The 18,750-nt window shown below is 42.6% G+C and overlaps 1 protein-coding gene across 4 annotated transcripts; it reads right to left on the bottom strand.

Moving 5' to 3' along the window:
• Positions 1 to 4,311: 4,311 nt before the first annotated feature.
• On the bottom strand, positions 4,312 to 18,542 carry LOC118781961 (protein mono-ADP-ribosyltransferase PARP6). 4 transcript variants are annotated; one of them, XM_036535129.1, is made up of 23 exons: positions 18,298 to 18,542; positions 16,148 to 16,326; positions 15,480 to 15,557; positions 14,757 to 14,851; positions 14,475 to 14,535; positions 13,701 to 13,791; positions 13,390 to 13,456; positions 13,082 to 13,231; positions 12,476 to 12,626; positions 11,915 to 12,046; positions 11,186 to 11,281; positions 10,936 to 11,028; positions 10,566 to 10,691; positions 10,282 to 10,347; positions 9,992 to 10,059; positions 9,828 to 9,876; positions 9,544 to 9,656; positions 8,429 to 8,501; positions 6,437 to 6,506; positions 5,651 to 5,730; positions 5,428 to 5,491; positions 5,157 to 5,241; positions 4,312 to 5,018 (listed from the first exon to the last, which is right to left on the bottom strand). In XM_036535129.1, the coding sequence occupies exons 2-23, from the start codon at positions 16,175 to 16,177 to the stop codon at positions 4,916 to 4,918; spliced, it is 1,941 nt and encodes a 646-aa protein (XP_036391022.1). In that variant the 5' UTR covers positions 16,178 to 16,326; positions 18,298 to 18,542; the 3' UTR covers positions 4,312 to 4,915. The 4 variants fall into 4 exon arrangements, with proteins under 4 accessions (XP_036391022.1, XP_036391024.1, XP_036391023.1 ...); XM_036535131.1 differs by having other exon boundaries at positions 16,148 to 16,207; XM_036535130.1 differs by lacking the exon at positions 18,298 to 18,542 and adding an exon at positions 18,141 to 18,279.
• Between the last annotated feature and the right edge of the window lie 208 nt (positions 18,543 to 18,750).

Here is an 18,750-nt window from a genome sequence, read left to right as displayed (position 1 = left end):
GACAAAAAATAAGAAGCAGAACTCAGGGGAAATTTAACAAAGAAGAAAAAAAAAAGGCTCATCAGTGACAGAGCCTTGGAAGGAAGGAACCGTCAGGAGGATGGGTGTGAGCGAAGCGGGGGGACTGGGAGCCTGGCGTTTCATTAAGGGCTGTTCTCATCATGGTTAAACAGCACTGAGAGACAGAGATGGGCTCAGCGAGATCTACACCTGCCACTCACACTGAGGGAGGTCAGAGCTTCATCACACCATAGCAGGGGATAGGCAAGAGGCAACTGCCAGCGCAGATGCAGGGAGCTAGCCTGAGACAGACGGAGGGAGACACAGAAAGGAAAGAGAGTGAAGAGGGGGGACTTCTGACTTTGAAAGCTCTTTATTTAGAACTGTAAATAAAGAGTAATAAATAAAAAGTAGGATTATTTGCAAATCCACTATGCTCAAGTAAACCATTAAATAATGAACCCAGACATTAAATAGAACATATTAGGAACATTGTCTTTCTTAAGCTTGATCACATCAACGACTCCCCTTCTTCATTCATGTGTCATACAAAGCCCTCTCTCAGTATTTTCTTTTTCAGACATGAGACAGAGGAAGATACTTGGAATCACATGTCAGTATGTCAGCGTTCAGCCCTGCCCACTTGAAGAGGGCTGTTGCTCCAGGCAGCCAATGTGCTGTTGAGTACCTCTGTGAGGTTTTGAGAACCTCTGTGCTCAATATTCACGTTAGGGAGGATGTGCTGTGTGAATGTCATCATGGCTACGAAGTGGAAATATTAATGAATTTGGTTTGTCTCAGAAGACGCGAGAACGGAAAAAGGAATCAAATTTAAAAAAGATCTTTTCTATGACTGCTTCAAGCAAGACAAAGGCAATTTCTCTGATTTCACTGAACCGAAAGAAATGAATCAATACGTAAATAAATAAAAAGCTGTTTGAATCAAGGCATGACAGACAGAGGATGTGTGTTTGTGGGGGTGTGGATCAGACAGTCAGAGGAACAAATGATTCTCAATTGCTGTAGTTTGGAGTGCTAGATACTTTAAGTGTGATGCTTCCTGTCTTCAAAGTGCTTTTGTTCTTCCTGTCTGTCATTTTCTCAATTGTAAGGAAGGCATATCATTTAAGCCATTGTTTTTTTTTTATATAAAGTAACATGCATATTTAACAAAACAGCATATGGTTAGATCTTTGTAATAAATACAACAACTCAAGGAAGAGTAATTCCAAACAATGATTAAGTCTGAGGTGGTGACCAGAAGAGCCATCTGCAAGAGTACGTCATGTCCTGACACATTATGCAGGAGGACAGACAGTGTCCGTGTTATAAGACATTACCCACACATCTGTTATATTCATTTGTTGAGCCTCTGAGTGGTGTTCTGTGGCATTCTGCAGTGTGGTAATACCTGATTTCATTGTGCAGAATTTTAACAAGCAGTATATCTCCACTCAATCTTTTCTTTCCAAAGGTATAGTAGGAACATGCTGCTAGATTCTGGCTCCATAGACCACTATTCAACACCCCCCCCCACCCCCCCCCCCCCCCCCCCCCCCCAAAAAAAAAGCTCACTTCAACTTTTTTGGTTGTCTTTTTGTTTCTAATAAAAACCGTGAAACACAAAGGTCAGCGTTTAAATCAAACCATAGTGTAGGTTGCTCTTAACATAATGGAGGGATTAGATCATCTGTCTGGGCTCATTTCTATTCCATTAGCGCTCGCAATCTTTCAGAGGGGCCGCTCTGCCTATATCAGCATGCAGAAGAACATGGAGCCTTATTTTGCTGAAAACCCTCAAAGCCTGGTTAAACTGGTGACCTTCCCTGTCAGCCCTGTCTGCTGCCACTGCAGACGAGTGGCTGGAGCTGCAAGTTAAGAGACCAGGAGCTCAATAAAGTGCGGCTGATTAAAGAACTCCCTTTAATTGCTCCTTTTGTGAGAGAATCAAACGGTCACAGTGATTACCACACACGGGGGAGGCAGAATGGCGCTGCCCCAGAGAGCGTTAGACACCAGCTCTGACCTGTAGTTCCCCCCGTCAGGGTTTCTTTGTCTTTTAAAACAAATGTAATTTGTTGGTCTGTGTGTGCGCGAATGTGGATGTGTGTGCAGTAAATAAGAGGTGAACAGTGAATAACTCAAGGGCTCTCCCTTGTGGATCACTGTGGTAGAGCATGCATGCTGGGACCAAACTGGTCACGGCACTCACACATGCACAGGTAAGCGCACATTTCATTCATGACTGTGTGGACAGAAGGTGGGCAAGACACAAGCGGGAATCTTTGGATGGAGAGGAAAATGGTTTTTCACACCACCCTTATTTCTATATTCTCAGTGTGCCCTGGCACACCTATCTTCTCATTTTTTTGTGTTTTTGATGTTGAGAGCTTGAGAATTATATCTCTCGGGGAGCACTTACCACGTATAAGTGGTGTGCAACAGAACAAACTTCCTGAAATGTCTACCTCTATAACTTAATTCCAAACTAAGTACCTCATGAAGCTATGGTGATGAAAAAGGCATTCGCAGTAAAATTATTTTGGGGATAATTACACAGTGGCAATCCTCTACAATTCCGTGATCTGCAGGGAAATCTAAATATAGATAAGGACAGTTTGTGTTGTGTTACATCCTGAACTCAAGTAGAATATGGGCACCCCCTCAGCCTCTAAGAATACAGGGTGGTCTTCATCAGGATTACAGCTGTTATGGTTGTAACAGACCCAGGCACCATCAACAAGCAGACACATTGTATAAAACTGTGCAAAATCTGTCTTTATTCTTTTTTCCCATTCAACATTTCAGTTTTTTTTTTTAAATCACATTCATTCACGCACTGTACTGACAAACAAGGACAAGAAACCAGTGTGTACAGACACATACAGGAAATAACTATACAGAGTCACTGTCTGAAACACTAAAGCATTGACAGTCCAGGCGCATTACATGGAAGGGACGGATACTGGGAATGCAGGGCCACGTTGAGGCTGTCAGGACGCCTTTGAGTCCCCGTAATTGCTGTGTAGGATATTCAGCTCTTTGGGCTCTTTATTTTCCAACACGCGATCTGTCAGGTATTCCATCTGCTTGTGTATGCCAGCGTTGTCTTCATTATTTATAACAACCTCAAAACATATGTAAAGTGATACCACCTTTCACCTGGCACAAATATATTCCTGTTTGAACTCTACCGCAGCACTATCATTGTGTCTGTCAGAGCACTGTGTGTATCTGCACTGACCATTGGATAGATGGAATTTCCCTGTGGGGCAGGCCAATACCGCCTGTACCAGTTCGAATATAAAACCTATGAACAGAATTTCAAACCAACAAATACATAAACGCAATCATAATGGAAAATAAATTATTCATATGATGTATATTCCCCAAGATACACAGCCCTGATTCAATTACATCCACTTTAGTAACATCCAGCATCCTGCTGGGAATCAGTTTGTCCTCTGGGAAGCATCAACAGAATTTCTTGTGGAAGAAAAAAAAGGCCAGGCCCTTGTTTAAAAAGAGAATGAGTTCTTAATTAGGCTACCTGATTAAATAAAGGCAAATTTTATTAAAAAATAAAGTCACAACTGGACAAGCAGAACAAGAAGGGAACTGTGGAATGTTTCAAGGCTTCTATAATTTGGACACAAAAAGAAGCAAACTCACCAGGAGCCCAAACAGTTCATTGTTGCCTCTGTATACTACAAATGGCTGTCAGACTGTCTGGTCATGTTTCTAGTGGTTAATAATTTTTCAAAAATATACAACAGAAATCCTATAGCTAGAAATAAGAAAATATGTCAAGGAAAATCATTTTGTTTTTAAGCTACTTGCTATTAACATTTGTCTATACTGTACAAACAGTTGTAAACTCGCTCCCCTCTTTACAAATGAAGGATTTGCATGGCCCCTGTGAGCTCTGTTTAGCTGAGATGTAATGATTTTCTGCGAGGTTCTACTGTTTTAAGCATGACTGATGGATCCATGGGTTTACATTTGACCTCAAGCTACTCTGTGCTTGTTCAACTAAAAACAAAGAAATCAACCTTGCTTTGTAAAAAGGAAGCTGACTGCATCTCTGTTCCTAATTTATGTCAAATTACTCACAGACTGTTAAACAAACAAAACATCATTTCAATGTTATTTTTGCAGAACATAACAGAAGGAAGAATTTTGAAGACACGTTTGCTCATGTTGATATTTCAAAGTCCACTAATGAAAGGATGGCAAATACAACCTGAATTACTATCTTTGTAGAAGTCAACCTTGAGATGACTGAAAAGGATAGAGAGAGCAATGAAAAATAACTACCTGATGAGTCTTTGATACAAGGGTTGAATAGTGTCTTCAAGGCCGACATGGATCAATCTCATGCATGTTAGAGTGCGGTGGCACGCTGTTGAACACATGTTCAGTGCCTCTTGTGTCATTTCTGGGCCTCTTAGGCTGTCCAGCAGAGGGGGGGGGGGGGGGGGGGGGGGCTAGGAGTCCTCAGTCTCACCCTTCCAGAAAAGAGACTGTAATCAGCCACCTGTCCAGAGGGCATCTATCCAATTTTCCAGGGGACGTGGCCTCTCCATTTTCCGTCATCCTTCTTTCTTCGGTGAGGAAGCCGTTCGAAACTGTCCATCCAAACACCAAAGGCTAACCAAGGACAGAGGAGAAAAAAAAACTCTTCTAGCACACCACATCAGAGAAATGGGCTGAAGCGGTGAGAAACAGGACAATAAAAACAACAGGAAATGAACAAAAATGCTCCACTGGCCTCCCCTCTCCTCCAGCAAACTCTGGCAGAAAATCTCTGTCTGTGCCTGCAGCACAATTGTTTGACTGCAAGGACTCCAGCGGCTTCAGCCTTACAGCGGCTGTCTGGCGCCCTCTGCCAGCCACGCAGGCACCCTGCCTTGGCTCAGCTGGAGTAGATCTGAGTCCCGATCACACGCATGATCTCTTTCTGGATCTTGGGTTCCTGGGTGTTGATATTGGCATCTCCTACCTGGCCGTCCTCGTACCTGAAGGACAGGCAGGCGGATTAGAGAGGAAACAATGAATGGGAAGAGTGTATATTCAATCGAATTGCGGACACGACAAAGCTCAGGGCCATACAGCAATACTTAAAAATCCTCACACAGCAGCTGCCTCATACTCACACAAAGAAGAACCGGGTGCAGACATGGTCTGACACGGGACACACCCAAATGTTTCCATGTTTCTGGAGGTCCTTTGATGTTATCACTGTGGAAAACAGACAGATGTACTGCTCATACACCTAAACATAGGCCATAGTCCAACGGTGCCAGATCATTGATTGATCTGAAGAGCAAAGCTCTTCTGTGCATCTACTATGCAAAAAGTATTGTATTCAGGTTTATTGCTGTTAAAGAACTGAAAATCCATATTAATTTTCTGCTGTTAGTTTACCTTCACAAAGGGCAATGCAGTTTAAATTTCGACTCTGAAGAAATCTGGACTGTATTGGACGGCTCTGAGGAGACAACAGGATGAATAATAATAACATAATTTTTACCATTACTTTATACATGTCCAGCTGTTACAACTGATCACAATTCATATCTGTATAGCGTTGTAACCTTGTGAAAAAATGAATATAAATAAATAAAAGATTGCGAGTAGAGTGCAGTACCTGTGGGATAGTATTCATGCGGTTGTAGCGCTGGACTAGCTCATCTTTGGTGGGCATACGATGCTGTCCTTTGCCCATCCCTGGAAAGGTCACGGTCCAAATTACCATACACAAACAAACACAGGGTTACACTTTCTCTCAAGACCCGCACTGACATCCAGCATCCTCCACTGAGCAAACCAGGAGAGAGTGTAACAGCCTCTCTCAGAGGCGCTGATGGGAGGTGAAGTCCAGACATACACGTTTTGGAACATGCACCATCTGGGTGTGCACTTCAACTCCCATCAGCACTGAGGCGGAAGCTAATGCCCACCGAACTCATCCTGCACTTATAGCTCCCCTTTCAAAGACACTAAGCTAGAGCGTCAGGCTCAGTACGCATATGAGTGTCTCAGACTGGATTTCTCTATGTTGAACTCATGCAACAGCTGCCAGGGTACTCGAACACAACATCAATCCGATTTGGAGATCCATCTGAAGAAGACTGAAGAAAGAAAGAGGAATGCCAGTCTTGGGAATTTGACAGTCAGGCACCAGATCCAGACGCACAATACATGTATGACAACACTCAAAAGCACGTAGTGATACACGAGATACACAGCAACACACACAGGCTGGTGCAAAGCTGAAACAATGCTTTTTAGGACAGCGAACAGACACATATATAACACCAACACTGGTCATCATCTGTGGCTATGATGGTCTGTGCTGGATAAGCACTGGTTGACCAGAGGGATGAGAGAATGGAGCAGCGGTGCGGAGGAGACAGGCAGGGTGTGTTCCTACCTGAATATCCGAAGGAAATGCTGGAGATGGGGCTTAGATAGATGCCTTTCCCGTACGCTGCCCCATGCAGCTTGGGTTGGAAAGAGCAGGGGGGATAATCACTAAGAGGGACACGGTACACACCCAGAGGCACAGAGACGGAAAAAGGTGGCTGCACATTCCCTCCAGGAGACAAATTTTCCAGTGACACATTCCTGTCTGAAAGTCTTCCTGTTTCAGTGACAAGCCATGTACACCAGCATTGCTCTAACTGATCCTGCTAAGAAACTCTTTACAGTGAAAAGGGAAGAAGAAATGGAGAAATAAATGAAAGTGTACTGTGTGACTCCTTATAATTAGGAAGGGAATGCAGCCACTAAGGAAGAAGTAAGAGCATGAAGCATGGTTGAAAGGCGAGAAGGTGAGAGTTTGATTAACGGTGAGAAGGACCTATTGGCAACAAAAGAAGGAGACAGGAATAGCCAGAGATGAACTGTGGTTAAAAAGGATGTGCAACAATCATTCTTTTGGTCCATCAAAGCTAAGCCAGGAAGAAAGAGAGCATCTTCACCTGAACAACATAAGCCCTGTGGCTGGAAATAATGGAGCTTTTGAAAGTGAACGGAGAAGTAATCCGCTACAGGATGTGGGTTTGGTAAAGACAGTGGCAGTGAAAGATTGTGCTTCGGTGATGGTGCCCTAAGAAAATGGTACATGAAGGAGAACCTACAGGGTAATAGAGAGACGCATTAACCGCTTTCCTTATGGGAGCAATAAAATCACAGAACACGGGAAGAAACTCTTTAACACAGCGTTTTGGGACTGAACTGGGAATGGCAGGGGTGAGGGACATTTACATGGTGATGTGTAAGGATTCATCCAAACATTCTGCCGGTGGATGGGTCAGTGAATGATAACTTGGGTTAAGAAAGTCTTTCAGCTGCAACCTAGGCTCCCTAGCTGCCATAATGTCTGTGTCTCATGTATGTATGCATGTATGTATGTATTTTGCATATCTTTATCTTTGTCATTTATATATATCATTTATATATATATCACATTACAGTAGGACCTCTAGATAGAAGATTAGAAGTTATACTTTTATCTGTATTTAAAAATATCTTCTAAAAAGTGGTTTGGAACTTCACACTCTTCAGCCTTTGATCAATGCACCTCTATTTCTAACTTATGGCCTTGAAGCAGGAGCACAATCAATAGAAAATGAAATGCAGTTGTAAATATTTTGTGTGGCAGAAATGGAAGGATATATTTGTGTTTGGATTGTAATTATTGATTAGTGAGGGAGTGAAAGAGGTCTGTATCTAATCCTGCCTCTGTTCAATAGTATATAGATCAGTGATGAGTGACATGACCAACACTGAATAGATAACACACTTCTTTCTGCAACAGTAAGACATGACAAATCACCCAGCAGAAGCATGTTAGATGACACAGATACTGACCTTCCTCTCAGTGTTCCTTGGTCACTCTCTCCTAATAACAACCTGTCACTGGCAACATAGCGACCAGGTTGGGTTAAATACAGACGTTGACTATAGCCAAGGCCCCATTCATTGTGGGGCTCCTGCTTTGAAAAGACCAGTGAAGGCAGCAGCAGCAGCAGCAGGAGTAGCAGCAGCTCTTTAAACCAATATTTTTGTGTAATACATCTGAGGCTACTAGTGGTCCACCCATGTCATCAGCAAGGCAGACAGGTAACGCCAGCAACCAGTGAACACCGCAGCCCTCGTCCTCACCGGACAGGAAGACACGTGGTATCCACTACTGTCCACACAGGAAGTAAATGCAGCAGACATGAGCCAGAGTCATTACCGGTGGGCCTTGCTGGTAAAAATAAAATAAAAGTTCAAAGGAAAAAAAAAAGCAACAAGGAGGAACGTGGCATCCGTTACTGTCAAAATGGATCAGCTGGACAGCAGGCCTGGGTTGAAAGCACAGGCTCTGTCCAAGAGAGGATGCATCTTAGTTCTGCTAACTGCGAGAGCTACATACCTGCAGTTTGGTATAAGAGGCATTGACTAGTCCATTTCTCAGAATGGAGTGCCAGTTCTCTATATGGGAACCACTAGACCAGGTGCAGAGAAAGAGAGAGACAAGAAGAGCTGTGAATTCAGAAAAAAAAATCCTTGACACTATGTGTTTTTGTTTGAGTTAGATGTTCTCAGCTTGTAGAACAGCTAAACTAGGGAGACATGAACACACTCGCTTTTCAAATACTAAACAACCTTCAACATTCTGAAGCAATAATTGATAAAATATTTTAGAAAAGCAGTTAAATACAATTGTCATTTCTGTGTCAGCAGGCTGGTTAAAGGAAGGAGTGGGAAATGCAGTCTTATGTCCAAAGGATAAACCTGGATCATAAATAAAGAAACAGTGAATAGAAAACTACTCATCACCCAGTGACATCATCTGTGTTACTGCCAGATAAAAGCAGCATGTTTTGTAAACACATCCACTGGGACTTCACTGAACATATTTCCTTCCATTTACAAAAACTGAATAGTAGATGTCCTAACCGTGAAGCTTAACTGCTGTTTTCAGCAGAACGGATATTCATTAGATCAGCTGGTGAGGGCAAATGAAATCACTGATGGACCATGATGGTTTTTGATACTCTGGGGCCCCATATCTGAGGCAAAACGTAAACCCCTGTACACTGCCAGCCACTAAACCCTGTTATAGCTGCAGTGCAGTGCCTTGTTATAACCCATCTAGAACTGATGAGGTGAAAAAATGATAATTAGAGCCCATCCTATCCTTCCAACACAAATGTACTGGTTACTAAATATAATATTTACATTATTGGCATTTAGCAGATGCTCTTATCTAGTCCGACTCACATAGCTTACAACTGGATGTTTACTGAGGCACGGTACCTTGTACAAGGGTGCAACAGCATTGCCCCGGTGGGGAAGTGAACCGGCAACCTTTCAAATATGAGTCCTGCTCTTTAACAGTATGCTACACTGCCGCCCCATCATTTCTTATTTCCGGTGTAGTAATCACAGTACTTGTTCCATTGAAGAGCATATGCAGTGTCCCTGTTCTGCCATCAGCACACGCTCAGTGAATGGGACTGTAGAGAGAGGAGGAGGGGCACTCACTGGAAGGCGAAGGTGCTGCCGTAGAGCTTTTTGGCGGTGCGAAAGCGGGCCTCCTTGGCCGGGGGGCTACTGAGCAGCAGAAACTGGTGTGACGTGTGCATGAACTTCAGTTGCTATGGAGATGACAGTGGGGGGAAAAAAATGGAGAGAATACAGGACTGAGCCATCTGCACTGGAAGGCTTAAACAGGGCAGAAGGTGAGAAATGCAGAGGGGGAGGTATCTCCGACAAGCGTCCTCATGCAGAGGTCAGCGGCCATCACAAAGAGATGATTCGGGACCTACTCGGCTCAGCGGCAGCTTGACGATGTGGGATCTGTTGCTCGATATGATCCTGGGGGAGAGGAAACGGTAGATACATCCCTTTCAGAAAGATCACAGCATCACACGCAGGAAGACGTCCCTTTGAAACCATGAGCTTGTGTTTGATTACTGTGGTCCCCACTCACCACTGCAGCAAAGGGTGGGCAAGGGGATCCAACTTGTCCATCTGCTTCTTAATCTCTAGATATGACCCCTGAAAAAAAGATTTCAGCTCTTTCATGTTTGTCATTTTCAATCAAGACCAGGAACGATTGAAAATATTGAAGGCTTAAAACAAATATGCAAGTACATGGTTGATCTGAAAGATTTGTGCAGTCTTCTGAATTACAGTGAAACCCTACAACATTTGCTACTTTGCAATGTTCATTCTGAGTTATGATTCATTGTGTGTGTGCTGCCTGCTTGTCCTTTGTACCTGTGTCATCTCCCGGATGGACATTACACTATCCAATGCTTTCTGCAGTCTCTCATAGTTCTTCTTCTGTGTTCAGAGAGTAAGAGAGAAAGAGAGAGAGAGAGAGAGAGAGAGGGAGAGAGAGAGAGGGAGCATCAAAGGAGGGAGAGAGTAAAAGACAGAAACAATGAAAAAAATCACCTTCCAAATTACTCTTTTTCAAATGATCCATTAGTCAGGTCAGATATTACAATGCATTTATATTTACAGCTGAAGTTGAAATCAGGCTTGCATAAGTTCACCACCTTGGGGTTGAAGGCCAGGGTCTTGGGGTCATTGGGATCGACCACAGACGGGTAGGGTTCAAAGATGATGCTCTTGCGGGGTGATTCCAGGGCAGCCCTGCACATGGCCACCAGAAGGTCCACAACCTTGGGCCCATAAGTGATCACAATTAGGAATGATAACACACACAGTAACCAAACATATAGTAAAAGGCTGTGAGTGTGTGTGCATGTACATGTGTACGTATATGCATATTCATACACATGCGTGTGTTTGTGCATGTGTATTTTTGTCTGTGTATGCACATGTGCATGTGTGTGCATGCATGCATGCGTGCGTATATGTGTATGTGCATGTGTAGGTGTGTGGGAGCAGTGTTTAGTTAACAACCTCTGCTCCTGTGGCCACTTCCTCTGCTGCTCCTGACATCACTCCCAGGGTGTAGAAGGAGAACACACACAGTTCCCTAGTGCACACTGCTGGCTGCGTAGACAGATGCACAGGGTGACAGCGAAACAGAGACACAATCTGATTCTCTACATCCACCAAATCAATTCTACTTCGAGAATTGTATTACTATAAACAATTTACGAAACAATCGTATTTTAAAACTTCTGATCTTTATGAGTAATGTTTGTACCTTGAGCATGGAGCCATTCTGGAAGACATGCTGCTCGTCACAGACTACGCAGTATTCATTCAACGTGGGTATTCTCTGTTCCGAGTATTTCATTATCTGACAAAAGAGAAGACATTGGTTCTCTGACAGACTCACAATCATGCAGAATCACTCTTGTTCCTGATGTGTACACAAATTTGCTTTTAACAGAGTAAGGGGGAAACTGTTTTTTTGCAGAACCAAAAAGCATCTGCCTACACCTCAGCTCTTAATTAGGCAATTGTTCAGTCTAATCCAACCAGCTGTATTTCAGTCCTTTAGGGAACAGTAAATATTGTATGAATCATTCAGTAAATGTTGGAAAATGTTACACTGATAAACTGTAATACAGCTTAAACATGTTGTCCAAAATACATCATTTTGGACAATAAAATGAAAACTTAGAGTTCTTATTTAAATCCTCCTATTTATGGTTTATTCATTAGGGTTAAACAGTAATATTAATTTTTTTCTTTTTTTCTTTTTTATGTTGTATTCAACATTGGATAATACAGAGCATGGAGAATCCACTACTTGTACAAATCATTCTCTGGTCTGGTCCAGCATGCTGCTTTTAAAGATATACGTTTTCATACTATTCAAACTGCAACAATAATGTTGACTGATAACAGTGCAGAACACAGTAAACCTATGCATGGTTGACTGGATTAAGAGGTACTATGTAGCGCAGTTAATAAAAAGGGGCCTTACCTGTACTAAGAAGCCATACTCCAAGGTAGGGATATTCTTGCAGTGGCCTCCCGCCTGGGATGAGAAAAACAATTCAATCAGCTGCTTCGTGGTAATCTGCGCTGGTGGCCTGGCCGCCGGGACAGCCACAGTCTGATGGGTCAAGTGAAGACAAAGCATTATGGGAAACATTGTCAGCCTTGTTGTGTAGGGGAGAGGGAAGGTTGAGAAGGTAGTTGTCAAACTATTTGCTTGAAAAGGGAATGTACCATACAATAATAATACATTAACATTGTCATATTTTAAGTATTTATTTTAATGAAAATCTTAATATCACAATTGCTCATGCAGGTAAGAAATAAACAAATTCATACATTTCCTTGTGCCATCCTTACAGTTACAATTTATTGTTTGCCATTGTGAAAAAACAAACAAACGTGGATTGCACTGTTGCATGTTTTTGAACAGTAACACCCTGTTTATGCAAAGGTCATGCAAAAATCCTGCAGCTATGATTTGATCTATGTGGCAGCTGAGTGGCAGGACTGGGGTGGGTTAGTGGCAGCTGGAGTGGGGCCTGACCTGGCTGTTGGGTGGGTAGCTGAAGAGCTCCCCCTTGGGGTTCTTCATGGTACAGGAGATGGAGCGGTTCATGAGGCGGGTGACGCGCAGCTCCGGCACCGCCAGCTTCCCCTTCAGCACCGTGTCCTGGATCAGGGGGAAACTGGGCGACCTGGGCCCGAGCCAGAGGGAGAGGAGACAAACACACTGTTAACACTCTCGCTATCAGACTCTTCACTCTCTTATATGAACATAGAACATAGATATCCAAAACTGTATCTTGTGCCTCGTGAAGAAGAGCATCTGCTAATTATATATATTTATCTCTCTCAATCTATCTCTCTCTCCCTCTCTCTTTCTATATTTATATATATATATATATATATATATATATATAGATAGAGAGAGAGAGAGATACAATATAATATGAAATATGATATAATACACAGATATAATGCAATAAAACTAATAATGATCAATACCATTTATTCTGAACGCTTTCCGTTATAATTATAAGACCTGGATAGTAATAAATCTCTGTTCCTTCAATGTGTCATATTACTGCAAACAGTTCTGTGGATAACAGTATGAACACTGATAGAGGGAGCTATGGCATGGCGGCAGTACTTGGGTATGGGGGAGAAGATGCTCAGCCCGGCACGGAACTTCTTGATGGTGCCTCCAGCCTTGAACCAGCTGTGCCTCTTCTCCTGCTGTGCCTTCAGGAACTCGTTACTCAGGTGTTTCCACTGCTGTGACGTGAACATGCTGAGAATTCTGGGGTGGGGGGGGGGGGGGGGGGGGGGGGCGAGGTAGGGAGGGTTTGGGTGAGTCCAGTTCCCATTTTTTGACATTATATAAGAAGCATTTTATTCCAGTTCAGTCTGATCCTCAGGCTTCATTATGAGCACACACAATGTCCAAGCAGTACTTACTTCTTCAGCTGCAAACCCAGGCTGAAGCTATCTTTATTGGACGGCTGGAACACATCCACTGATGGCTCTGAGAAATGCAGGAAGAACAGAGGAAAGGGCATTGAAGTGCATTTTACATGACTTTGGGGAAATAAAATCACTATAATTAAATGTGGTTTAATCGAACACACACACTCAAAAACTCACACACGTGCAGGCAGACACACACACACATATAAACACACACACACATACACACACACACACACACACACACACACACACACACAGACACACACACAAACACACACACACACACTGCTGTGGCTCACCAGGTCCATCCAGGTATTGGGAGAGAGAGAAGCGCAGGCGCAGAATGATGGGTTCCGTGCGGATCACCTTCCAGGCTGTCGCCACCTCCTCCTGTGGAGCCAAACCCACATACACTGTCATTATGGGACTGTCCAAGGCCAAAACACAATTTCCTATGAAAGACATGCACAGAGGTCCCATACAGAGACATGGGAGCTGTTAGACTGTCTTGTAAGGCACACTCAGTCATCCCATTAGAGGAAGACAACAAACATACACTAATGCAAAATAACATCTATCATTATTGATAATGTAAACAAATCCATGGGCAATAACTAATGGGGCCAGAAAAGTCTCTACCATTGAGGATTCAAATTCCTATTGTCCATAGAAGTCAGCATATGCAGACATTGCTGCCGGTGCTATGCCAACCATATGCGGTTATTAGGCCTATCCAAACCAGGTCAATAGATTGTGTCCTCCACTTGCCATGGCTGTGAGTGGCGCAGAAGGTGAAGTGTAATGACTGGTGAAGGGTAAGGACTTGTTCATTCCAGGTTTGGGGAACAGGTATGGAAATAATACTGAGGCAAATAGCAAATCACTGCTCAGCATTGTTAGCGCAGTATGGAACATTGCCATTTCTATATCCTGTGCTAGGAGCAGGTACTAATAATTGCGTTACCCCAGAATAATAAAACATGGGAGAGAGGGAGAAGGTTTTACTGCCTCTGGTGTTGCATAGATAGAGGAGAGAGAAGGGGAGGCTGCAGTGGGGTGAAGAAGACACTCACATCCAAGAAACTGATGTTAATTTGCAGATCAATGTCCACATCATCAATTGTCCCGTATTCTCTGTCAGAACAAAAGAGGGAGAGAGAAGAAGGGGTGCAAATTAAAAAGGCCTTTTGATTTCATTACACCCAATTATCAGAGTTAAATAATTGTTTCCCCCGTGCATATTACAAACAGAAAATGTGTAATCAATTATTTCATTTGTACGCCTCTTATCATAACAAAACAATGAGTGATGAGGACAGCCGGAGCTCAGTGGGACCTCATTTGGAGGGGATTACCTGACAGACACAGCACTGTCTGTGTAGATGTCCTTCACTGCCTCGATGTCAGCGTCCAGCTGGGGGTGGCGATACAGGTCAGCAGCACAGCTCCCCTACAGACAGGGTTAGCACTTCATCTCTGGCCAGCCAACACATTCACAATGGCAAGAGTTCCCTCCTTTCACAGTTACTTTTCCGTGTCAAATATTGCACAAATAATGCACAGCCACAGAATATGATTTCCTGCAGTTATGAAAAAATATTTTATTTCTACGCTTAAGAAAATACCTCAAAAGTTTGAATAATGTTTTCTCGTACATCAGTCTGCAGGAATCGTGTTTAATATCCTAAAGGATTTGATTCCTTTTGAAAGCTCTGTTGTAAAAATGTGATTGAAAGATTACTATGATCCACAACATTAATTCATTGGATTTGATGTAACGTGACTGGTGCCACAGTCAGGTCAAAAACTATTACAGGATTTTAATCCATGGTGGATTCCAAATACAAACATATTTACAGTCAAACTCTAACCACCTAAGCGGCAATTATATCTCATACAAAATACACAGTGCTAAAATTCTTAAATTAAATATTGTACTTAAATTCTACTCTGCATTTCCTTAGTGCACCCTCCTATTTCATTAACTTGGTCATTCTTTTTCTTGTTTGTATATTATTTTAACTGCTCTATGTAACAACAAGATACTAGGATCACTGATCCTGCATCAGTGTGCTCACCTGTATTCCATACAAGAACTCCTCAGAGTCGTTGTCCCCATCAGAGTCCTCATCAGTCCAATATTGGCTCTTTATGTCCTAAAGCATCAGGGATTAAAAATGGTTTCTGAACAAGGAAGAGAAATGTCAACACTGCTCCTTCCTTTTCCAGACAGTACAGAGAGGCAATGTAATGGTTCACAGACATACGCTAACCTCTGATGTTTAACAAAGTTCAAATCTTCACTCTTTGAAACAGTTAACTATATCAAAATCTGGGCTGATAAAAACCTACTGCTTTCTTTGCCTTTCAGATTTAGAGAACAGTGCATGTATGTACTAGCAGGTGTGTTATGAAACACTGATGCATTAGCCACATTTTGGAAAGTGGTAAGTCAGTGTCTGTCATCCAAAGGTTATGTTATTGCCCAGTGGGGCGCTGCAGTTGTACCCTTGGACAAGGTACCTACAGAATAGCCAGAATAGTACATATACAGCTGTATGAATGGATAATGTGAAAGAAACTATAATTTATGTTGGGCACTTTGACCAAGATTGTCTGATAAACACTGAGGTAATTGACTGCATAATGCAGATAGGCAGAGTGCACTCAGAACACCTGTCAAGAGGGTTTATCAGCAATGCATATGCGGAAATGGTATCCATAGCACCCAAGTGTACAGACTTACCATTGGATCAGATTCATAGGTGTTTCTCATACAGGGCCTGGCCTCTCCCTTTCATTCCAGCTGTGGTGGAGTAAGAGCAATACTGCAGCTTCAGGGCAGTGGGGATTTGGAGGAAACTCAGATACTCAATGAAGGGGAACAGTCACACTTTAACACTACCGTTGTCTCAGTGAAAACCCCTGCCAGTATACGTGCCACAAAAAAAAGAAATGGGAAAAAAAAGTTGATTTACATTTGTAAAAGCACAATCACACAAATCATTATTCTTGGGGGCTACTGGACTAAATGAGGACTCAGTGTGATGCAAAATGAAGATGTAGAGACTTTTCATCTCATCTTGCCAACAGTGGATCCATAATCTGCTCTCTACCATCCAGTGTATCCTAGCAACCACAGTTTCTGTCTTCCATCCCCACTTCATTAATCACAGTGGAACTTCTGTGGGAGGGCCCTTCTGTGTGGGCTTTTCTGCATACTTTCTCCCGTTTTTTAAATGGTGGTCTTTGATTTTCTGCTGAAATTCTCTTTCATCCAGAGAATAATCCACGAACACAGTGTTTAAAAATCTGCATGGCAGACAACCAGAAGCAGTATCATTGTCATTCAACTGTATTTACAGTTTATTTTGATATATTTATTTAGTAGATATATTTTTTTTGTCTGGAGACATCCCAACACTGTATGTATGAGAAAAACATAACATAACCCTGAGACCTAAATCAAAGCTGGTCAGAGTCCTGAAGAACATGCATGCACTGCATTATATAACTTAATAAGGTTGTTCACCTGTATAACCCTGCACCTGTCCTGTTCATCTAACTTTTACCAGAACAGTAATCTGCAGCAGGACACGTCACGTTATGTAAGATGTTTTCTTCATGCACTATTTTACAAAACATGCTCATACATATTACTTGTAAGTGCAAACAAGTAAAAAAAAAAAAAAAAAAAAAAAAAACCACGCCGAAATATCAAACCTATTAACAGTCCAGACTTTTTTCATGAGAATAATAAACAGGGGATGCATATATACTGCATCTCTTTTGAGACATGGATGCCAAATAGAAAAGGCGTCTTAAATTTATTGTTCATTATAGCCTATAGGCCTCTGGGGCAGCAGTTCCAAAGCATGAAATGTCACAATTAACTGGGTGTTATTATAAAGCAATGCAATAACAAATTAAAATGATGCTAATGAAAATGCTGGTGATGCTGATGAGGGTGTTGGGCTATACAGGTGAGCAGTGAGCTAGTCTTGTATCACCCTAACTGTTCATCAGGCATACTGCTACACTTTTCTATGCTGAAAGCATAAATCAAGCTTAAACTTAACTACGTTTGCATGCGCGCGCACACACACACACACACATATATATACACACACACACACAGAGACACCTGTATAAAATCTTTTTTACAGAGCATTGAGCAAGCAAGTACATTTTGTCCAGAGCCCCTTCAAGAAGTGTTGAAAACTAGACTTTCTTTGCTGAGGCATTTACCACATAAACAATAAAATATCCACAGCTATTACAAAATCTCACCCACACCTTTTTTATTACACATCATCTTTTTATGTAAGAGGCCATATATGAGACAGACTCAATGGATTTCCACAACAGATACAGTGCTAGCATCACTGTGTCTCAGACTTTGATATGAGTCATTAAAAAGCCTATCGTCATCCCCTCTCTCTCACTGCCCTCTGCCTCTGCTCTGCACCCCCAGTGTAGAGCCATTTTGTTTCAGTGCAAGAACATAAGGTATGGCTCCTACTAAACAGTTTCTCATATTGCTATATTAAAATTCCATTTCATTGTCGAATCCGCTCAACTGCATTAAAGCCCCTGCATTTTATATTTCTCCTTCAGCCCATAAATAACCTGTTTCCAACCTGACAACCCCCTCCCCCTTCCTGTAACACCCCCCCCCCCCCCCCCAACACACACACACACACAAACACACATTTAAACCCATCAGCCATCCTCTGCACCTCTCTCCATTGGCCCTGCCATGCCATCAGCCTCCCCTCCTCTGATAGATCAACAATACAGAGATGCAGGCAAATCAACCCCCTTCTCTCCATAAAAATAAAACAGTAAGCTCAGCTTTCCCCCTTCCCACACCCACACCCTGCATTCCAATCTTACCTTCTCAGGAGATGGAGAGAGGGATGCTGTTTCCACCTTGCTCTTTTTTTCCCCTTAAAGAAACACTCACCTTTGTATTTTCATCCCTACACGCAACAAACAATGAAAAAAAAAATAAAGGTTATGAGTATGCTGCAGGTGCAGAATTATCCTTTTCACCACGGCTTCTCTGAGTCTGTGTGGCTCACGCTGCTCTCTGGCTGTGTACCTATCTGTCTGTGTGTTTATCTATTGCAGATCACTATTCCCTCTGCTGTCTTCTTTTTGCCTGACAACACAGAGCAGCCTGAGCATGCTCAGTTGGCGTCAGGCTGCTGGTCACATGACTTGCAGCTGACTGGGCCAGTCATTAAGGGACACTGAGGCAGAAAGGGAGGAAAAGGGATGGAGAGAAAAGAGAGAGAGGGACAGGAAGGAGGAAGCAAACGGACCTCTATCCAGCTATGGCTAACA

Source organism: Megalops cyprinoides, chromosome 8, assembly GCF_013368585.1.
Source record: "Megalops cyprinoides isolate fMegCyp1 chromosome 8, fMegCyp1.pri, whole genome shotgun sequence".
Lineage (NCBI taxonomy): Eukaryota > Metazoa > Chordata > Actinopteri > Elopiformes > Megalopidae > Megalops > Megalops cyprinoides.
The sequence above is the reverse complement of the archived record's forward strand: the minus strand, read 5'-3'. Positions and strand labels throughout refer to the sequence as shown.